Source organism: Phyllobates terribilis, unplaced genomic scaffold, assembly GCF_046119375.1.
Source record: "Phyllobates terribilis strain yellow unplaced genomic scaffold, ASM4611937v1 Scaffold_3__8_contigs__length_932513732, whole genome shotgun sequence".
Taxonomy (NCBI): domain Eukaryota; kingdom Metazoa; phylum Chordata; class Amphibia; order Anura; family Dendrobatidae; genus Phyllobates; species Phyllobates terribilis.
Genome location: NW_027362763.1, coordinates 129,672,663 through 129,696,889, shown reverse-complemented (window position 1 = coordinate 129,696,889; position 24,227 = coordinate 129,672,663). Strand labels below are relative to the sequence as shown.

The 24,227-nt window shown below is 43.7% G+C and overlaps 1 protein-coding gene across 2 annotated transcripts in view; it reads right to left on the bottom strand.

The window, feature by feature from the left end:
- The window catches only part of NBAS (NBAS subunit of NRZ tethering complex), a 760,680-nt gene that overhangs the window by 665,157 nt on the left and 71,296 nt on the right, over positions 1 to 24,227 (bottom strand). For both annotated transcript variants that reach the window (XM_073674140.1, XM_073674141.1), the window contains exons 10-12: positions 21,179 to 21,317; positions 19,551 to 19,619; positions 10,444 to 10,572 (exon numbers count right to left, since the gene is read on the bottom strand). In XM_073674140.1, coding sequence (XP_073530241.1) covers positions 10,444 to 10,572; positions 19,551 to 19,619; positions 21,179 to 21,317 — 337 coding nt within the window. The remainder of the gene's footprint in view (positions 1 to 10,443; positions 10,573 to 19,550; positions 19,620 to 21,178; positions 21,318 to 24,227) is intronic.

Here is a 24,227-nt window from a genome sequence, read left to right as displayed (position 1 = left end):
TACTCCTTAAAATTTCAGATTTAAAGCTAAAAAAGGAGAAGTCCGGTGAAAACCAATCGTCACTTATTCATAGAATAGCGGCTAACTGGCTAATCAGTGGGGGTCCAGTTACAACTCAGCGTCAATGTGGCCACTTGTGCAGGAGTCAACTATTCTTAATTATGCCAGACGGTATTATTCCTTTGTTCAGTAAATCAAGGGACATGAGCCATTGTTTCCTGTAAGATTGTCCTGTGCCCATTTTTGCATGTTAATTTGTAAAATGCCTGCTGATTACGGATTGCATCAGCCCCCTGCAGTGTCCTAGTCTGCATCATTTGGAGGACAATTATGCAGTCTAAATTAACTAGTGAACAATGATGGAACAACCATGATTATTTCCCCCCTAATCCTGTGTGGCACAATGCCCTGAAATGGGAGCTGAGGGATATAAAAAAGGGCCTGATCTGGTCATCGATGTGATTCTACAGGACATCAGCCTAAAGACTATGGTTCCAGCTGGTGAATTACAGAACTGCTCACCTGCCTAATATAGAGCCCACAAATTCTTTTGGATAACTCCGGTTGGGACAATCCGATCACCTGGCCACATACCTTAGTGGCAAGCTTAAGAAGCTGACAAGGCACACCATATCCCCTCAGTGAGTGCCCGCCAGAAGCAGTGTGCTGCTGGCTGGAATAGTTGGCCGTGGATGCCCCGAAGTCAGAGAGGTTCTAATTCCCTTAACTATATGCTGATAACTGTTGGTAATCCAATTAAGTCTTACGGGAATGTGGTACCCTCACCTCGTGTTGTCTGAGCAGTGTTCTGCCCACGGTGACCCGTGCGGTCTTTCTAAAGACAGTAGGGCCAGCGGAAAAGAGCACCCACTGACCCTCGTGTCTCCACAGGTCCCACCATTGGGACTCGCAATGATCGACAGAACAGGGAACGCTTATTCCTGTTACAAAAGGGATCGGAAGGTCGGATGCCCAAATCACCAGCCCACAAATATTCATTCTCTAGACTGTTGATCGAAAAAGTCGCTCCACAACCACATAGGAATGAATAGAGGGAATGAATATTCTGTATGGGGCCCATTATACCGTAGAGAGGACTACGTGGGGCCCATTATACCGTAGAGAGGACTACGTGGGGCCCATTATACCGTAGAGAGGACTACGTGGGGCCCATTATACCGTAGAGAGGACTACGTGGGGCCCATTATACCGTAGAGAGGACTACGTGGGGCCCATTATACCGTAGAGAGGACTACGTGGGGCCCATTATACCGTAGAGAGGACTACGTGGGGCCCATTATACCGTAGAGAGGACTACGTGGGGCCCATTATACCGTAGAGAGGACTACGTGGGGCCCATTATACCGTAGAGAGGACTACGTGGGGCCCATTATACCGTAGAGAGGACTACGTGGGGCCCATTATACCGTAGAGAGGACTACGTGGGGCCCATTATACCGTAGAGAGGACTACGTGGGGCCCATTATACCGTAGAGAGGACTACGTGGGGCCCATTATACCGTAGAGAGGACTACGTGGGGCCCATTATACCGTAGAGAGGACTACGTGGGGCCCATTATACCGTAGAGAGGACTACGTGGGGCCCATTATACCGTAGAGAGGACTACGTGGGGCCCATTATACCGTAGAGAGGACTACGTGGGGCCCATTATACCGTAGAGAGGACTACGTGGGGCCCATTATACCGTAGAGAGGACTACGTGGGGCCCATTATACCGTAGAGAGGACTACGTGGGGCCCATTATACCGTAGAGAGGACTACGTGGGGCCCATTATACCGTAGAGAGGACTACGTGGGGCCCATTATACCGTAGAGAGGACTACGTGGGGCCCATTATACCGTAGAGAGGACTACGTGGGGCCCATTATACCGTAGAGAGGACTACGTGGGGCCCATTATACCGTAGAGAGGACTACGTGGGGCCCATTATACCGTAGAGAGGACTACGTGGGGCCCATTATACCGTAGAGAGGACTACGTGGGGCCCATTATTCTGTAGAGAGGACTACGTGGGGCCCATTATTCTGTAGAGAGGACTACGTGGGGCCCATTATTCTGTAGAGAGGACTACGTGGGGCCCATTATTCTGTAGAGAGGACTACGTGGGGCCCATTATTCTGTAGAGAGGACTACGTGGGGCCCATTATTCTGTAGAGAGGACTACGTGGGGCCCATTATTCTGTAGAGAGGACTACGTGGGGCCCATTATTCTGTAGAGAGGACTACGTGGGGCCCATTATTCTGTATAGAGGACTACGTGGGGCCCATTATTCTGTATAGAGAACTACGTGGGGCCCATTATTCTGTATAGAGGACTACGTGGGGCCCATTATTCTGTATAGAGGACTACGTGGGGCCCATTATTCTGCATAGAGGACTACGTGGGGCCCATTATTCTGTAGAGAGGACTACGTGGGGCCCATTATTCTGTATAGAGGACTACATGGGGCCCATTATTCTGTATGAAGGAGTACGTGGGGCCCATTATTCTGTATGGAGGACTGTGTGGGGCCATTATTCTGTATGAAGGACTGTGTGGGGCCCATTATTCAGTATGGAGGACTGTGTGGGGCCCATTATTCAGTATGGAGGACTGTGTGGGGCCCATTATTCAGTATGGAGGACTGTGTGGGGCCCATTATTCAGTATGGAGGATTGTGTGGGGCCCATTATTCTGTATGGAGGACTGTGTGGGGCCCATTATACTGTATACTGGTTGGCCCGCGGATTTGTCCAAGGTTTTAATTTTGGCTCTGTGTTTGAAATCCCTGGATAAACGTGACAGGGGTGAGCCCAGGAGGGACTGCAGGACACCCCTTAGGCCTTTCTTCCATACTTCTTTGACCTTCCTTAATCATTCCCTGCTCATTTTACTGCCCAGACTGTGCGCCCTCCGCGAGAAGACTTTTTTACGCTTAAATATATAGGTGGTTTTGATTATAAAGTGTTTGACAAATTGTACAAATGGAAAATAAACTGTTATGGCGGAGACAAGAATTTTTTGGTTAAATTGCTTTGCTCAGATCTCGGCAGCCTCGTGGCCACGCATGATTTAATCCTAATGAAAAAGATGAGGAGCACATTCATTTATCTCCATTTTAAATATGACTGTGCTCCAGTCTTATCGCACCTCGATGATGGAAAGTGCGCGGGACAACAAAAGTAGCAAAGTAATTACGAATAAATGGAAGAATTAGTGATAGTCACCTGAAATACACATTCCAGAGCAGATATCATCTCCCTTGGACTCCTACAGGGAACGGCTCATCAGAAAATTACGTTATTTTAAATCAGGATGTTACAATAAAATTGGTTTTCTGGTCTTCGGAAAAGATCTGACCCCCAGCTTCAGTATGTTAAAAAAGATGAACAAAATGTGCTTTACTCACTCAGCCCTGGTCCAGTGCAGAGACTCCACCGCTGCACCCATTTTTTTCTATTCTCTGCAGTGCTGCCATCACGTTGACAAGACTGCAGCCAATCAGTGAGCTCAGCTGCTTGTGCCATCAAGTCGGGTAGAGCAACTGAGTTACCAGATCGCCTGCAATGCTGTCAACAAGCAGAGAACAGACATCTGGAGCAGAGGCAGAAACTGAGCACCGGACCTGGGGAGGGTGAAAAAAAGTTTTTTGTTGTTTTTTTTTTTTTAAACAGGAAAAGGAAAGGGCTGTTCCAAAATCAGAGATTAACCTCCATATTAATTTTGCTTTCTTTCATAAATCAATTGTACACATAAAAATAAAAAGCTTTGTGATATATGTTACTAGAGAAATCAGCTTATTTTTACTCTATAGGACTGATCTTTCAATTTCAAAATTCATAGGTAAAATAGGTCTTCAGTGAAGACAGATGTTCACAATACTGAGATAGGAGATGGCAGTTGGTGCTCATAAAGTTCTATGGAGAACGGTTGCTTATTTCCATGGGTACTATTGATTTAAGAAATAAGAATTAAAATGGATATTGATTACATTTTTTTGATTTCGTTTTCCTTATCTACATTGACAGATAGCTATACTGTAAGTCTCAGAAAGCAATTTTTCCACTGGCCACTAGGCAAATTACTAGACTCTCACTTCCTGCTCTGTACAGAAGATTTTTCAGCGGTCTCATCATTTAAGTTAATGGGAATCTCCCACGCGATTCATGTTGCACAAACCACGGGAAGCAAGAATCAATTAATGACTGCACCCTCCGGGGTGTAAGAGAAAATATAGTTAGAAGAGCCATCAGGGGAGCATAAAGATAGAAGAGACCATGGGAGAGACCTGTCAATCACCTGGAGTGGAGCAATCAGAAGCTGAGGGCGGCACCGGACTAGTCTGGCCTTAATATAGGTCACCTAGCTCAAAGTGACCTAATGAGGCGACCAAAAGTTTTGCATATTTTTTAAAAAGTGTGATTACTTCCGTCTGGATGTTGTGATGCCATTGTCCTGGTGATTCTAGTAAACCGGAAGCAAATGGTTGTCAGCTATAAGGACGAAAATTGTGTTTGACATTGTTTTATCCCTTTATGTGTTGAAAACTAACATTTGCTGGGCCAAATGTCTTACATATTTTGTCATGGGTAGTCGAATTTTGCCTAATTTTTTTGTGTGTTTTTAGGTTAAAACATGGCAAAGACAAAGCCAAATTAATCACAAGATGTCAGGAAGCTTATTATTCTGAGAGTGAAGTCAGGCAAAAGCCAAAAAGAGGCAGCTATGGAATTCAACTGTTCAACTGTACTCAGAGTCAAGCGTCACGTATATTAAAGAAAGAAAAAGAAGGGTATGGAACAGCTGACAAACCTAGAAGTGGACGACCAAGGAGAACTTCCTCCAGAGTTGATTACATTTTAAAGAAAGTCAGTATCAGTGTTTTCCGACTGAAACAGACTAAGGGACCCTTTTAAACGCTTCGGAAGCCTTTGCAGGTGTTTTTTTTGTTAATTATTCTAATTTACTGAGTTAATGACTTTTGTGTTTTCATTGGCTGTAAGCCATAATCATCAACATTAACAGAAATAAACACGTGAAATATATCACTCTGTAATGACTCTATATAATATACGAGTTTCACTCTTTGTATTGAAGAACTGAAATAAATTAACTATTTGGTGATATTCTAATTTAGTGAGATGCACCTGTATATTCAGAAGCATGATGAAAACTTCATGTCCTTTCAATTCAACACCAGGGAAACGACGTCACAACAACCGAACAGAAGTAATCACACTTTTAAAAAAATGCAAAACTTTTGGTCGCCACTGTATGTTCCCACAATAAGTCACTGTGTGATTCTGTTTGAGCAAATCAATGGTCCAGTGGCGACATCGGTAATCTGTGGCCACCAGATGAGACCACCTCCTAATTGCCGATATCTTCGGCTCCTCTTTTGATTAGCACGCCTCGCGTGATGTACTACCAAACAACCTATCAAAAGGCTGGAGAACAGTCTGCCACATATGTACCCCCCTTACGATTAAGCCCTTTCAGAATTGTGCAGTCCTGACTACTTGGCGCTGGTCAATTCTTCTGGCCTTCAGACCACTGTGTCCAACAGTTCATGTTCATCGTACAAGTGAAAGGTTCACATAAAAAAAAACCCCACTAAGGCCATCATGGAATTATTGGAGCACAGATAACTCAACAGTTCAATTTCTGAGCCCAAACCTTAGTGGAAAGATAGAATTTTCGATATCTTACAAGTCAATACGGCATTGTGCTCAGTTCCACATGAACAGCGCTAGAAATGTCAAAATCGAGAACACAATTCCCAATTACACATAAAAGGCTCATCATTAACGCCAATTCTGTCTTCCCCAGGATCCTCAGAGAATGCAGCCGACTTCACACCGCTTCAGGAAACTTACTTTTATTTAGTTTTCAAATAGTATTGTTAGTTTTCTTCCTAATTATGCTGCAAGCTCTTTAAAGTTTATTGTGCTGCCGAGTATTTACTGATCTGTTGCCATCCTTACAAAAATCCCCTGCTGCTGAATTAATGGGCCACGTTCAGAAATAAATATTTAAGATAACGAAAAAAATCGAATTTCTTCACAAACGACAAAAAGAAGTAGGTGGTAATAATTTCTAATGAAAAAAATAAATATATAAAACCTCGCAGAAAGTTATGCTAAACATTTTACCTGAGTAATTGATTTATCTTTGTGCAAGTAAGTCAATGAGAAAGGATGGAGAGATATTTAACTAGAGTTTACAACAAAATTATTCACTCCCCTTTGTAAAATTGTTAGAAAACCTTGCAAACTTTTCGCTGGCTGCAATAAGCCAAATCAAGCAAGAACAAAGTAAATGACTCATCGCAACTAATATATCAAGTTGTTTCTCTAAATTCAACACAAAATGCCATTTTTGCTGACCACGCAGTCTCAATTATTCAGCCCCTTCATGACAAGCGTCCTTCTGGCTGTTAAGACCTGCTGCCAACGTGATGCATAGTCAGACACCGGCTTCTGGCAGCCCATTTAATGGCCTACACGTCACTAATATTCTTGAGTTTATGTACTGCAACAGCCATTCTCAAATCCCATCAAACATTTTCTATGGGGGTCTTCAACTCAGGCGACTGATGGCCACTCCAGAATCTTCCAGGACTTCTTCTGAAACCAAGTCTTGGAGGACTCAGAGGGATCATTGGCAATGGCCAAGCTTTTGCTTCTTCAAAGAAGGCATGCTGTTTTCTCCTAAGATACCTTGATACAAATGAATCCATCCTGCTCTCCACAAGCTGCAGATTTTCAGTGCCAGAGGGAGCAAAGCAGTCCCAGAGCTTCACTAGGCCACCACCATGCTTCACTATAGGCATCACCGTGCACAGCCATGCTTCACTGTAGGCATTACTGAACCAATGCCCTGTTTTACTGTAGGTATTACCAAGTCACCACCATGCTTCACTGTAGGCATCAACGAGCCACCACCACCATGGTTTACTGCAGGCATCGAGCCACCTTCTTGCTTTACTGTAAGGATCACTAAGCCACCACCATGCTTCAATATAGGCATCACTGAGCCACCATCATACTTCACTGTAGGCATATTAAAGCCACCACCATGCTTCACTGTCAGTATCACCAAGCCACCTTCTTGCTTCACTGTAAGCAGGGTTTTGTTTTCAGGGTATGCTTCAATCTTCCTCCTACTGACATTGCGCTGCTCCATAGGCCCAAAAAATGCAAGTTTTGTCTGATTGCTGTACAGAACAGTATTCTAAAACGTCTGAATTTTTTTTAGATGGTTTTGAGCAAAGTTGAGCATTTTTTTTGTTGCGCTTTTGGGTCAGTAGAGGTGACATATTGGAATATGGGCATGGGGACTTTCACTGTTTAGTATGTACCTAACGGTGCAAACTGAGACCTCAGTGTCTGAACTTGTCCTCTTTAGAGGGATTCTATGGAGTGGTTTGAGTAATTCTGAGATGCAGTAGTCGTTGAGTATCGAGAAACCACTTATATTAGTTGTGTTGAGATATTTACAATGCAATAAACCAATCAAACAAGAACAAACAGCAGAAAGTTTAAGTTTTGCTACTAAAACTAATTTACAATGAGGGGATTGAACAGATAGCGGCCAGTCGAAAGACAGTTTGGCAGACCACTATCTAAACATGTATGACCACGTCAGAGAGATGGGTACTAGATAAACTTGAGATATATATAGATGTTATGTAGACAGATATAGATGTAGCATTTATTAAACATTCATATTTGCAAAAGAACGTTTGTATGAAACTTGAAAACCTCGGAGGCTCCAATATAAAGCCGGCTATGCAAGTGGCGTAGCCACAATAATGCTGTACGTATTTGGACTGGGGAATTTATACCTTTAAAAAGCACAGACTATCGGAAAAAGATCCCTCACAGTGCCAAACCCATTAGATAACATTGTGGATCACCACACTCCACCAGCACTTCTATCGCAACGCAATACTCCACGTCAAAGTCATTTATTTCATTGGGACTATGGGAGAATGGGTGATATAATGTAGACATGATGAGCAGTCAAGTCAGGTACAAAGAGGATAAAAAAATGTTCTAAAAAGTTCACTTATGTAACATGTAAGAAAAAAAAAGTCTAAGTAATCAATTCAGGAACCCATAGCAGAAAGAAATATACAAAGAAATTCCGATAAAAATCAAGACTTCACAATCAGAAGTGCGCAGCTATAATAGCAAACGGAAAAGGGAGGGATGTGTGCGAGATGGGAAGGTAGTGGATTTGTCAGATAAATATGAAAAATTGAGGAAAGACAGATAAGAGATAGATGTCAGAAGTCTGTATAAATAGGAGAGAGATCGGAACGGAGTGCACGGACTGGCCGGCGGCTCTCCCGACCCAAGAGTGTCCACTGCATAGAAATACATGAAGCTGTCACGCTCGGGTAAGTAGAGCCGCCAGCCAGTCCGTGCACTGCGTTCCGATTTATATGGCCGTCTGAATGTATCCATAGAGAGATAAATAGATAACCTCACAAAAAAGCAGCACTATACAAAATTGATAAAGCACAAGGGTGCAAGTCTCAGTGTACCGACCAGTATCCTCCATATACGTACAGCAAAAATGGCAGCACTGCAGATGTGAAAATCTGTCTAGATCAATCAATCTGTCCAGTCAGGAAGAATAAACAATTGTGAATCGGCTAAGGTGCGAATGAAAGTGACAACAGGAGCCCTGGAGAGGAACAGCAAGGCAACCCAACCCACCCCAAAAATGGGAATGGTGCAGGTGGTGACCACAAACTATTCTTTTCTCCTTCCTGACTGTTCCTTCTCTAGTTTTGGATTTAGCTTGTGTCCTTGTACCTGCAGGTTGCACAGGTAGTCTCCAGGATGGCACATCCATACACAAGTCCAATCACAAGAACATTGGCTTTGTTTCCCAGATCAGTCTCAAGACAGTGGAGCGGGTACCAGGACGTGAGGAGAAGTGGAGAGGGCCAGAAAAAAAGCATCATCCCAGCGTCAGAATCTGCTCCTTGGTGTAAATATAGGAGCAGCAGTGCCAGAGCCCTACAAAATGACCTCCAGCGGATACTGGTGTGCATGTGCCTGACCAAACTGTCAGAAACAGACTCCATGAGGATGGCATGAGGGCCCGACGTCCTTTAGTGGGACCTGTGCTCTCAGCCCACCAAGGTGCAGCTTGATTGACATTAACCAAAAGAAAAATGTAAAAAAAAAAAAAAATCGGAGGGTCCACCAATGGATCATCATTGTCATCACAAATGAGAGGAGGATCACAGTGAACACAGGTGTCAGATGACAGAGTGTGGCAACGCCGTGGTGAGTTATGCTGCCTGCAACATCAGCAAGCATTACCAGCTTGGTGATGGGTCAGTGATGGTCTCAGCAGGCATATACTTGATGGGTCACCCAAACCTCTATGTAATATCCAAGATACCATGACTTATGTACCAGGATGAAATTCACAGTGCCATTGTCAGGCCTTACACTGGTGCATTGCGCCTTGGGCTCCTTATGGTGCACAACAATGTCCGACTGCATGTCGTTAAGAGTCTGTAGACAGTAACTGGATGACAAAAGGATTGATGCCATTGACTGGTCCTCACGTTCTACAGACCTGAATCCAACTGGTAATCTCTAGTAAATACTATAGGAGTTCATCAGATGCTACCATGTAGAGCCACAGACCAGGAACTCACTAATGCCCTAAACAACAACAACAACATCAACATTATCACCATCATCATCATCCGTTTCATGGGGAGCACGCCCAGACTATATCCAGGCACGTGGAGGCCATGCACATCAGTCTACATGATGAAATTTAAGCAAAGTGGATAAAAAAAGTGTTTGCTTTGATATCCAGAGTTTTTCGGGTTACAGCCCTCATCTGGTTGACAATATTGGTCTGCATTGAAGGATGTCACGTCATTTTCTTCTCGACGACTTACACAATTTATATATCAGTAAAAGATTTTTTACTTGAATTTTTCGCTCATCGAAATCGAATGTATGATACAAGAGCTCCCCTAATTGTCTAGATGGAGAAAGATGTATAGATCACTGCTCCCCAACTCAAGTCTTCAAGAGCCACCAACAGATCAGGTCTTGAGGATTTCTTTAGTTTTGCCCAGATGATCATTCAATCCCCTGTACAATGCTAAGGTAAATCCTGAAAACATGACCTGTTGGTGGATCATGAGGATTGGAGTTCTATACGAGAGGTGGTGAGTTCTCCTTCAATGGAAGTCTTCACACAGAGGCTGGACAGACATCTGTCTGAGATGGTTTAGTGAATCCTGCATTGAGCAGGGGGTTGGAAACGATGACCCTGGAGGTCCCCTCCAACGCTAACATTCTAGGATTCTATGAGCTAGGGAACAATGATATGGATAGATGAAATATAGAGAGGTGATTTGAGATAGATAGACATGTGCAAAGATAAAGGTTTATACCTGTTCATTTTGAGACCACTTTCCTTGCAGTCTTAACGATGGAATTTCCCAAACTGATAGTTTTCCAGAGTAATGAACGGCTGCTAAAAGATTTCCATCGGGAGAAAGACTCATCTTATAAATACCATCCTGAAAGAAAATAAAAACAACATTTCCCAAAATTGCAACACAGAAATGTCCCAAAATTGCAATTCTCTCACACAGACAAAAAAAAACAAACACTATCAAAATATGAAAATGGCTATCCTTACTTTCGTACGTTGATCATAAGCCGACCAGAGGGAGGAGACCTGCTAAACCAGAAAGCAGCCCTAATTTGTGGAGAACCTAGTTGTAAATGTTTTAAATCCCTGCAGTGCCTCCGCTGGAAAAAATAGGTATTACACAGTTCTTATTGAAACCTATTGGTCGTTTGTAAAATTCACAAATGAGTCGGGTTCTCCAGGAAGAGACACATTCTTTAAAACTGCTCATAAGGTAGTCCTCCTCAACTAACTGATAATTACCCAACAGATGTAGAAACATGAGTTTTTCAGACCAGATGACACCTTCGCAGCACAAAAAGCCTGTAATCATTAGTTTTCTACTTATACCAAGGACACAGGTGCGTATATTGGTATAAATGTTAGATAACCATTACCGGAACATGCACAAGTTTGCTCTATAACCGGCACCTTATGTAATTCGCCTTTTTGATGATACGACATTCAGCCTATTCTTTATCTACAGGAATTCTTCACCTCTAGACTCACAAACACACAGATCCTTAATGCAAAGTTATTCTATAAAGCTCAAAAAGCTGATGTAAAAATGGGTATAAAAAATATAACATGTACGAGTGAAGTTCAACATCGGGTTGTTCTCTGTATGCAGCACCGGAGGACTGAAGAGCATAAAGTGTAACAGAAAGCACCAGCGTTGTAAGGGAAGCCTCCACATTTCTAGAATGTATTGGTCGTAGGGAAAAAAAAAACTGACAACTATGTGTTAAAGTGGTCTGAAATATATGGTTCTTTTATCCCAAAAACCACATGTCAACAGGTTGTGTGTGAAATTGTGGCTAAGCTCCATTGCTTTAATTGACCTAATCTGCCCTTTCAGATGCAACCCATGGAAATCTATGACACCCCTATAATAATCCTATGCGACTTAATATTCTAGTCTCTACTACATAAAATCCTTCTGTCGAGGTCTAGAAAAAACATCAAACCTTGGCCAGAATACTGGAATATTTCACCTGCTGTTAGAATATTTTGGAACAAATCAAGCCAGACATGTCCCTCGAAGCAAGTATCACCAAGCTACGACTTGCCTACTTTGGACACATCATAAGAAGAAGGCAATCAGTGGAAAAGGACATCATAGTCGGAAGAAAAGAAGGAACAAGAAGAGGAGGAAGACCAGCAACCCGATGGCTTGATACAATCAAGATAACGGCGAAGGAGACCCAGTTGGACCTATCTAGGATTGGCATAAGATCTTCCTACAGAGCATTCATCCATCAAGTCGCCATGGCTCGAGATCGAGCTGAAGGCTGTTAAAAATAATAAAGTTATATGTCCAAGAGTTTGAGCCTAAATACCACCATACACATTAGATGTTTTTACCACCAGGTCTCTCAACTTGACACCTACACAGGAATTCTCTGGTTGGCACACAGACGTGAAGGATGCTTACTCTCTATGTAAGTATCGACTGCATGGAGGATATTATACAGCAGTACTGATCAAAGTAGCTGTGAAATCAGATCTAGGAGAAGATAAAACACTTACCAGAAAGCAGCAGAATGGGTCTGTGGGTGCCTATGGCTCTCTCTCCTTTTTCTCATTCTACTTCTCCTCTTCCCTGCTCTCTCCATAGACTTTAATAGGCAGCTGATACCTGATCCCTCCCAGTCTGAGCTTTCTATCCTTCTATTTCTCCAAGATATATTTCAAAATTTCTTACATTTGATCTAGTTGAACCTCAATTTCTAGGTGACCTATGCAGCATACTTAAAGACCAGGAAAAATGTGTGAACTTTTTTTGCGCTGCTGATTATTGAAGGACCTATTTCAGTAGGTTAAATAGACATGTGGTTTTAGTCTCAACGTGTTTTGAAGTATAAGACACTTCTTCTTTAAGAAAAACCATACATGACCCTATTGTGCCATTTTCACTCCAGTCTTTCTACTTTAATGCAGTATATTTAGAAATATTTGCCCCTTCTAACTCCCCAAAGGAAAAAAATAATCACTGCTGTTCTTTCTTAAGGAGTTTATACCAAATCAGAAATGACATTACTAACTGATTGTGAGGGGTCTGATTGTCGGGGACCCTCTCTATCCTAAGAAAGAGTGAGCCATAGCACTAGCCAAAGTGCTGCAGCTCCTTTAGGGTATGTTCACACTGTCTCTTTCTGGAGGTTTAAAGTTTTTATTTTTGAGCAGAAGACGCTTCAGGTAACAATACTATTCTCGGAAATTTTGCAAAGCAGATGCGCTTTTTGTTGGGGGGCGGGGGGATTTAGTGTTTTTCGGTCATTTACAGAACGCTTTTTTCTACAAGCGATTTTTTTTTTTTGGGGGGGGGTATTTGTTTTTTTTCCCACCTAAGCTTTACAGACATTTTTTTTTAAAAAATCATCAAGGAAACCACTCACCCGATTCATGTTGCCCACGCCACAGGCAGAATGAATCAGATCCTGGCGGCACAATTGATGTTTCTCTCTGCAGTACAAAAAAAAAAATACACTTGAAAGATCTCGGAGACCAGGCTGATTTGGCGCTACCCCAGCCAGCTTCTCCCAGTACTGCTGCAGATGATTGACAGGTCTTTATCAGTCTTCACTAGTGTTGAGCGAGTATGTTCTATTAACCCGTTCGCCGAGTATGCTCGGCCGAGCTCCGAGTATTTACAGCTGCTCAGTGATATGGTTGAATCGCTCCCGTGTGCATGATTTGCGACTGTTTGACAGCTTTATTACATGTGAGGAATGTGTAAGAAATAGACATTCCTCCCATGTAATAAAACTGTCAAACAGTAGCAAATCATGCACACGGGAGCGATTCAACCATATCACCGAGCAGCTGTAAATACTCGGAGCTCGGCCCAAGCATACTCGGACAGAACATACTCGCTCAACACTAGTCTTCAGCTATGGTCCCCGGCCGCATTTTTTAAAGGGAATCTGTCACCCCCTGGGTGATATCAGACCTCTACTATGGTCATACAGGTGATAGAAAAGTAAATCTATACTTACCTGTATGGCCCATAGCAGAGGTCGGATTGCAGAGAAATCTGGTTTTATAAACTGTCTTCCATAGGCTTGGCGTCCGGGAGCAAACCCCTCCTATCTGCTTACTATTCCCCTAAATCGCTGCCTCTGTGCTAAATTACCATATTCCCCCCCTCACCTACACGTCACAGGGCCCTGTGATGTGCCCTGCTCTGCCTTCCCTCCCGAGCATGCGCAAAGCATGCCTCCAGCCCCGTTTCGCTGCGTACTCTGCCACAGCCTTGTATTGCGCAAGCGACAATGAGTCACTGAGACTACGGCTCCGCTGGCAGTACACAGCCAAACGGGGCCGGAGGGAAACAAAGAGCGCTCCATAGGAGCGGCGCTTTAAACATGCGCGGGAGGGAAGGCAGGGCACGACACAGGGCACGACACAGGGCACGACACAGGGCACGACACAGGGCACTGTGAAGTGCAGGGGAGGGGGGAATATGGTAATTTAGCACAGAGGCGGCGATTTAGGGGAATAGTAAGCAGATAGGAGGGGTGTGCTTGGCGTCCCCCGGAAGCCAAGCACCTGGAAAACAAACTTTATAAAACCAGATTTCTCTGCAATCAGACCTCTACTATGGGCCATACAGGTAAGTATAGATTTACTTTACTATTGCCTGTATGGCCATAGTAGAGGTCTGATATCGCCCAGGGGGGTGACACATTCCCTTTAACTATACAGTCTCTGAAATGCTGGGGCATTTCAGAGAAAAAATTACCTGGCTGCAATCGTGTAGCTATGCTCTGACTCATGCTGCCTGAAGTTTTGGGCAGCATGAATCATGTGACAGGTTCCCTTTAACCAATAAAGAAAGCGGTAGAATTGTTTTGTGATGGAAACCCTTAAAAAACAAAACCTGGATGTTTTCTGCACATTTTGCATCCTTTCTGTTTAAAAGAGGAGCTCAATGCTTTCTAATTTAACACTTGCTATTTTTGGAAAGCTTTAAGTGTTTCATGAAGACCTTTTACCAAATTTTTCATGTTGAGTTGGGCACATGATGTAATAGTGGCTACAAAGTGTAATGAATCGCTTTTTGTTTTTTTTAATTTTGCCTTACGTTTGCACAGAGATTATCAGTAGTGATAAGCGAGTATGTTTTGTTAACCCTTTCGCTGTTTTTCCAGCATTCCTCACATGTATTAAATCTGCCGAACAGTCGAAAATCAGGTTCACGGAGCGACGAAAACTTAAAGCCTGAGCACGCTGTAAATACTCGGTGCTCGCCCGAGTATACTCGGCGAAAGGGTTAACAAAACATACTCGCTCATCACTAATTATCAGTCAAAATATTGGCACCTAATGAGTTAGGTCCAAGTGGGTGTCATCAGACAGCTTTCAGTCATCAGACAGCTTTCACTGGGGATGTGCCTTGTCTCCCTTTGTGAGTTAATATCTGATAACAGCCATTTGTATTGCAGGCAAGTTTTAGAAAAATAGACTTTTCTACTAACATTACCATTTTCAGATTCAATGTCATCTTTGGCTGCACAAATGCATGTTCAGTTCCATTTCTTTTCATGATGCCATTAGCGTACACACACAGACAGTACTGTATATACATGTGCAGCTTGTCCTGGCTATAAACCAGGCGAAGCATCTGTTTATGGGACGTCCCCGGAGGCCACGAATCCGGCTACTACGTAAATTCAAAGGCATTAGTAATTTAATAAGAAATGCCTCCGAGCGGGACGAGGATAACATTGCTGCCTCCAACACATCTCACAGGACGAGCTCGGACTCGGATCTCGAGGGAGATGCATCTGTTTTACCCGATTGTTAAAATTAGCACCGCTTACTGACAACAGAGGCGGAAAATAAAATGCACATATTGCAATGAATAGCAGTTAGCGGCTACGCTTGTGTGATGTTTTACTAGATATCCTCCACAGAAGGCCACAATTATACGGCCCATTTAAGGAGGAGATACCGGCTAAGTGTTTCAGAGTCAATAAAGCAGAATTTAACCCTTGATCAACCGTCCACTGGATAAAGGCCCAACCACAGACCTTGCATCAGTCACTCTAATGATCACTCCTCTCGGAAAATGTCTTGTACCTCCTGCATAATTGTCTCTCTCAATAACCAGCCAAAATAGATTTTTTAGGAATTTATCCATTTTCAAAAGTCTCATTGATACTGGATTATGGCTTAAAGGGGTTCTCCAGGCTTGGTACTCAAATCTGCAGTCACTATGTGACTGCAGACTTGTGAATCATATAGTGCACAGTGCAAACTGTCAGGATTGTCTGGTGGAATGTGCATACATGAGGTCATGTACACATAGTCGGCACATGACGGCACTCAATACAAGTGAGTTGAGCGAAATCGGGAACGTCTAGTCGCAATGTAGCCAGAAGTGCGCAAATCTCATTCTTGCATTCACATGACAGCCCGCTTCCAGCACCGGAGAATCCTGACAGTTCGCACTGTAATAATTCACAAGTCTGCAGTCACATACAGTAACTGCAACCTTGAGCCCCAAGGCTGGACAACCCCTTGAATGACCTGAAATGACCGAGAATTCAATTAAATGCTAACTAGCGCCCTCTCTTTCTTCAAATTAATGAGGGGAGAGACCAAGTTTTGACTGTAACAAACTGTTGAGCTCTCCTCTTGCCGAATAGATAGTTCACCCAATATGTGGCCACATAAGCAGCAAGCCTACAAATTTGATGCCTTCACAAAAATGCCACACTAACCATATAGCCTTCAGTAAAGGTCCAAAGTTTGATGGTCCAAAACTGGACTAATATTAGCAGAGGCAGAAGTTCTTGGGCAGAGTAAGGTCAATAGGACATACCATAACTTTTCGATGCAGGAGGGTCAAGCTAATTACTTTAATGAAAGTGTTAAGGGACTCAGTAGAGCTATGTAACCCCTTAGTTTCATCAATCAGCTGCACACCAGGTCGGAACCCTATAGATTAGATATTTATAAAATATCAAGATGCCTTAAATGTATTCGGTGGGGGAAATCCAATTAAAGGGACTGTCCGCACAGAATGACTGTTCAAACCAAGCACAGGAGATTGGTGCATCATGGTGTGGCCAAACATTTAAAGGGAAGGTGCCGCGATTTTTATTTTTGCATTAGCAACTATTGATTATATAATCAATTACTTTTAATACAAAACTAAACTCACTGTTTTAATAAGTATTTTTTAATTATTTTCTGCAGCCATGGGGGATGCCATTTGCAGCAGTGTAACGAAAATTACACACCACAAATACGACATCCCCTGTACACAAGAGTCTGTGGTCGCCGTTTGAGCACATCTTTTTTTATTGTGGTGCCTCCTGCTGTGACCTGGGCGAAATCGGAGCCAACTTTGTGTAGCATGTAGTGCATGCTGTGGGCTATACTGTCCCCCTGCCACTACTTTATACTGTTGGGCACTAGGTGGGGCCCATTATACTGTTGGGCACTATGTGGGGCCCATTATACTGTGTGGAGCACTATGTGGGGCCCATTATACTGTGTGGAGCACTATGTGGGGCCCATTATACTGTGGAGCCCTAAGTGGGGCCCATTATACTGTGGGGCCCATTATACAGAGGGAAGTGTGACTTGGCCACTCTGATGATTGGTGTACTTACTAACGTTACTGCTCATCACAGCAGCCGAGTCTCGTGGAGAGCGGCGGGACCCGGAGTGGCTGCTGCTACAGCCTATGGAGAATTGTTCTCTGAACGAGGCTCCATAGCCTTTGGACGTCTGGTTCGTGGATCGTCGTTGGAGCGCCATGGACTACTGCGGACCTGCAAGGGAACTTTTTGTTTTCTAATAAATTGGTGAACGAGGGAAAGTGTCTTGTCTTTATTTCTCTTTTTATGCTTTTCAGGTTTCCATTTGTGAACTACGTTGGATTCCCTGGACTACGGCAGAATACACCACTGCTCCCATAGAAGTGGACGGAGAAGAGGTCACACATTACACCACTGCTCCCATAGAAGTGGATGGAGAAGAGGTCACACATTACACCACTGCTCCCATAGAAGTGGACGGAGCGAAGGTCACACATTACACCACTGCTCCCATAGAAGTGGACGGAGCGAAGGTCACACATTACACCACTGCTCCCATAGAAGTGGACGGAGCGAAGGTCACACATTACACCACTGCTCCCATAGAAGTGGACGGAGCGAAGGTCACACATTACACCACTGCTCCCATAGAAGTGGAGGAGTGAAGGTCACACATTACACCGCTGCTCCCATAGAAGTGGATGGAGTGGAGTCACACATTACACCACGGCTCCCATAGAATTGGAAGGAGCAGGATCACACATTACACCACTGATCCCATAGAAGTGGACAGAGTGGGATTTACGCATTACACCACGGCACCCATAGAAGTGGGAGGAGCAGAGGTCACACATTACACCACTGAACACATAGAAATAGACGGAGCGGAGGTCACACATTACACCACTGCACCCATTGAAGTACAGGGAGCGAAGGTCACACATTACACCACTGCTCCCATATAAGTGGAGGAGCGAAGGTCACACATTACACCACTGCTCCCATAGAAGTGGACTGAGCGGGGTCACACATTACACCACTGCTCCCATAGAAGTGTATTGAGCGGGGTCATACATTACACCACTGCTTCTAAAGAAGTGCATGGAGCGGGTTCACACATTGATTGACCCTACCCCGCAAAACAAATAATATTCAGCGGGGTCACACATTACACTACTGCTCCATTAGATATGCGTAACCCTGTTTTGTCCACTTCTATGGGAGCCTCTACCTATCACAAGCAGAAGGCAGATGAATGAGGATGAAGCGCATCACACACAACTCTGCTGTGAATAAATATAATAAATTGAACACATTGATCTATAACTGCTGGCTTTAGCTAGGGCTCAGAGCAGGGTAAATCCAATGTAATGGGAATCTACCCCTATCAAAAAAAAAGTGCCAGAGGATCCATGGGATTTGTAGTCTGCATTAGGTGAACCATAACAAAGGGGAAGAAGTTATCAACTTGGCAGACAACCCAGAAGTGATGATACTTCAACTAGAAGACATGCACACTACTAGTCTCTTCAATGGGAACTCTTCTTTAAGCAAACTTTGCATAAATCGTCTAAGTGAATATAAGAAACATGGATATAAATCTTAAAAAAAATCTGCTTCTTTCTCCATTAACGAGCCACTACTCATCCCACCCCCTCCCCGCAATCTGAGAAGAAAAACTCCTCTAGGCGGACTACCGGCAGATTGAGGGGTCAGGTTACATCGCCTATTATACTCTATGGAGAGAGGCAGGGGAGAAGGAGCGAGAAAACAAGTAGTGGGAGACGGAAAGAACACGATGAGTTTTCTAACAAATCTTTTACCTCTCTTCAGAGCTGTATTCACATCCACACAGCTCAGTACAATCATATATTTCTTCTATACTGCTGCTACTTCTGTTTACGTACTAACTAAGGAATGAAGAGCAGGAATCACGGTGCACTAGACTATTCTTGCTTGAAAAAAGATGAAAACCTTCTAATGCTTGGCATCACATTGCCAGCCATCAGCAGTACAAAGCCACCGACTGCGCAGAACCGGCAGCCATTCCAATACTTGAGCAATGAAAATAGTGTCCCGATATCAGTATTTACACACTTAAAACCCCATTATAACACAATAAATACAATTTCTGCTTTTTTTCCTGCTAGACAAATAAAAGAAGCCACAGCAGATTATTAATATGAACTTCTGCCGTGTAGCCGCCTTGGTAAGCCGCTCTGCCCGTCCTTTCCTTCTGTACACCGATGATTCTCAATAATATTGTGTTCCACATGCTGGAGCTAAATTAATGAAGTAAATCCCCCATTACCTGTTCGGTTCCATGTCTGTTAGATAATCGCAACTTAATAATCCGCCACAATCCTTTTCCCTTCAGCGCCTGTAAAACGAGATCAAGTCATGCGTTACGGTGACAACTGAAATTAGAGGCAAAAATCATCTTTTTTTTTTTGCAAATGAAAATTCACGCAATGTAGGCAAATATGACAAAAGACAGGGATAAATAAAGCCCTGGGGTCATTACATTTCCCAGGACACCTATTAAGCCCCTTCAGGCAATATTACAATGTAATTTGCAGAGGTTGTGCATTACAGGTACATCAGAAGCTCATGGAAATCCCTTTGTTTATCTCGGCATTACTTTAATTGAATTGAAAGAAGCAACCAGAAAGGGACTAAGAATTGTGTTTATACTGCTGCCAGTTACAGAGGTCGTCTCCTGCACAGCCATGTTACCATTATCAAGGCAGAAAGCCGGCCAAAGTCTACGAAGCCATACTGGTGAGGACTCTCAGCACAGCAGCACTTCATCAGTCCCTCAACAGCAAAATGGGGCCTCTGTCAATAAAAGGGGGCGTCTCGGGAAAATAGTACATTTCATGCTACAGGTATAGGCACCTGGACAACGAGGGGGCATTAGTCAATGAGCTGCAACAATGAATAACTCCCTCAACAAGCAATCAGCAAGCGGGCTTGCTCCTCAACAGCAAGGGGCTACCCGCTACACAGACACAAATCCCGCTCCGCCTCCCCCCTGCAAGAAGGAGCCTCCCCTTCCTCTTCTCCGCCTCCCCCCCAACAAGGAGCCTCCCCTTCCTCTTCTCCGCCTCCCCCCCAACAAGGAGCCTCCCCTTCCTCTTCTCCGCCTTGCCCCCAACAAGGAGCCTCCCCTTCCTCTTCTCCGCCTCCCCCCCCCCAACAAGGAGCCTCCCCTTCCTCTTCTCCGCCTCCCCCCCAACAAGGGGCCTCCCCTTCCTCTTCTCCGCCTCCCCACCCAACAAGGAGCCTCCCCTTCCTCTTATAAGCCCCCCCCCCCCCAACAAGGAGCCTTCTCTTCCTCTGCTCCGCACTCCTGCCCAACAAGGAGCCTCCTCTTCCTCTCCTCTGCCCCCCCCTTACCCAACAAGGAGCCTCCCCTTCCTCTCCAACAGAAGCGCCATGTTCTATAGCACAGTATACACATTTTAACCACTCAAATTGGTCCCTTAAATTAAAATCACCCGGGCAATGGGGAAAATTAGTCAACGAGCAGCAACAATGAGTAACTCCCTCAACAAGCAATCAATAAGTGGACCTCCCCCTACAACAAGGGAAACTCCTAGTAAAAGAGTATTTAGGAATACATTTTTATAGGAAATTAATAGACTGGTCTGTGGAACCTCACAAATAAACGATCGGGTTTATAAAGGATAATGAATAGTGCATTGGAAAGGGGTGATATTTCCGCCTGTACGGCCTTCCGTGTTGAGGAAGCCGTACAGATGAAAGATGCAGTCTCAGCACAGGAGATCATTATCCGCACATTGATGATTTTTTAATTTACTGTAAACACGTTAAACTGTTAAAAATGTAACTAAGGGCATTAAAGATGCTCTGATAAATAATTAAGGACTGCAAATGAATACCAAAATGCGCGCGAGGCTTTTTCTCATTACTTACCGTGCCCACGTCGTCCTTGTAATTAGTGACCTGCTTGTAATGAGGGGAGCCGGAAAGCACTCTCCAGGATGTGAGCCCACACTGCGTCGCCTCCGATGCTCCATCTTCATTTGTCTCGCTGCCGCCAACTAGCAGGAGCCTAAAAATGCACAAACAAGAAGAATTTTCAATTTATGGCACCACCCACTTGTGGGTCTGTAGTGGAGGAAGAGGTTTTTTTTGGAGCCCAACAAACCAAACTATGGCAATTGTGCAGGAACCATTATATGAATCTGGTTTTATACAGCAAAAACACTCATGACAGGCGGCCCTGACATAGGGGGCCTAATGGTGACTATAACGCTCCATCTTAGCCTGAGAAGTATTTATGAATGTTTGAGCAAACCAATCAATATCAGACCCGTCCATAATGAAGGTCAAAAAGACCCCAGTTAGCCCCTAATACTCCCATAAAATGGTGGAATAGTGCTAGGAGAAGTCTTCACTTTGTGATATCTTGGAGCTCCGACCTCCATGACCACCAACGATTGAGTGTAGAGACCAAAGATCTGGTGTTGTACTGCCACCCAGGGGTGGACATACCATTGGAGAAGAGTGGGCAGCCACACAGGGGCTTAAAAAGCAAGGAAGCTACATCCAGCTCCAAAACAGTTGGAATTGTGCATTATGATGAGCCATTGGACTACGAAGGACCCATATACTGTTCGTGAACAGAGGCCTTCTTCTGTCTGTGTCTGCTCCTACTACCCACCCCTTTGGCCAGTTTCAAGAGTCAGATATTCACATTCCAAGTACAGTGCGGGATTGTCCACAATGGTAGCGAGGCGGGTCTACAGGCTCAACGGTATATATGGGGTTGTGGAGTTTGGGTCAGGAAATCTGCAGGCGGTCCATCCATTCCATACTTGGACCGTAAATGTCAGAATGTGTGAAACCAGCCTTGTGGTCATTCAAGCTGAGAGGCCTGGAGAGCTGCTTTTCAGTAAAACTTGCACCCAAACTTAAAGGGGGTTGACTTGACTCGCTGCTTCTATCAGAGATCAGAAATAACAAAACCATGGCCAATGAAAAAACTCCATGACATCAACAAATTCATGATGCATTTTAACCACTTTATAAGCCTCCTCCCCACTTCTGGGTTTCAGGCAGCCCCCAAATCTAAGAAGCATCATTGTCAGAAGCTCCCTGTCATCTCCTCCAGCTACAGGTACCTTTCCTTGCAACCAGAAAAAATGTAAAACCAGTCCATATATAATGACCACGGACAAGATAAAGATTCCCAATACACATCAGGACTATAATATCCCAGGTACGTTCAGCTGTATCACATCTAATGTAGTGTACTTAATTATATGCACCAATGTCCAGCTGGGGGTCTTTATGTAGAGGAGACAGGGCAAAAATTTAGGACAAGGATGAATCATCATTGCCACACAATAAAAGAAAAAAGAATAGATCTGCCTGTAGCCAAACATTTTTGTTCCCCTGATCACAACATCAAAAACATGAAATTACTGGTATTAAAAGGTAACTTCAAATCTCAAAGAGAAAGAAGAATCTCAGAACATAAACTGATGATGACCTTTAACACTTTCAGATCAGGAATGAATGTGTCACATGCATTTATGTCATTCTACATCAACTAAGGAATGTGCCCCTCAGACTTGTGAGGCCATCATAACACTGGACCTGGTCACAGGACAATAAAACCTTCACACTCCTTATCTATTAACTGCTAAAATATTTATAGCCAGAACTGTTTATCTCTTCCATTCTTCCATAACAACTCTGCTTTTCATCACCTGTCTTATCTATTGCATTATTTCTGTGTCCCATTGTGTATAAATATGTGACTCTTCAGATTTTGTGGTATACTATGCCGGATGAAGAGACCTGAGTAGTCTCGAAAGCTTGCAATTTGTTACCATCTTTTCAGTTAGCCATTAAAAGCTATCAACCACTGAGGACTCTCAAAACTAAAAATATTTTTCTATCTACAGGCTAATACGGTACAAGAATATATATATATGTTACCTATATAAGCCTCCTTTGAAACTTCCAAAAACACGTCTAGAAGGCAAGTGGCCACTAGGAGTAGAAAAAAAAAGTGGCAAATTTTTCTTCCTTCTGCTGGAGGTTTTCTATACAGGGAACCTGTAAGGGGTATTAGGGTCAATAAATATGGATTTCCGAGTAAAGCAATAAAAGACGAAAACACACATACTTTCCTAGGTGAGAAAATCTCACCAAGGACAACATCTGCAAGGAGTCGGTATGGGTTTCCTTCGGTTCTTTTCCACACTCCAAAGACATATTGATAGGGAATTTAGATTGCGATTCCCATTGGAGACAGTAATGATTATGTCTAAGCGCTGGGGAATACGATGGCGCTATATAAGCGTGATAAAAATCTATTTTAAATCTTTATGTTAATGAGGCTGCTAGTGCACAAATGGAGGGCAGATTCCCAGCTGCTGCATCAATACACTGAACTATTCCTCACCACCATGATGTATTGCTCAATCAATCAATCTAGAAAGCCCCAAAAAAGAACGCCGCGCCAGCCACGTAAAGGGATGCTGCGCCAGCCCCGTAGAGCAGGGTTCCCCAACTCCAGTCCTCAAGGCCCACCAACAGGTCATGTTTTCAGGATTTCCTTAGTATTGCACAGGTGATGTAACTATTGCCTGTGCTGATGATGGAATTATCACCTGTGCAATACTAAGGAAATCCTGAAAACATGACCTGTTGGTGGGCCTTGAGGACTGGAGTTGGGGAACCCTGCCGTAGAGGGACGCCGCGCCAGCCCCGTAGAGGGACGCCGCGCCAGCCCCGATGCACGAGTCATTTACATAAAAATTGAAAGGTGATCTCAAAATAGAAAAAATACCTCTTTGTGGACAGAAAGGCAAGTCTGAACATCTGTTACTATCCTACATAGCAATGTACGGTAATTAGTTTGATGACCCTAAAGCATTTACATTTCCAAGAAAAGTAATATTCAATAAAAAGCTATTTGAATCAGTTATTGGAAATGTAGAGTGCGCAA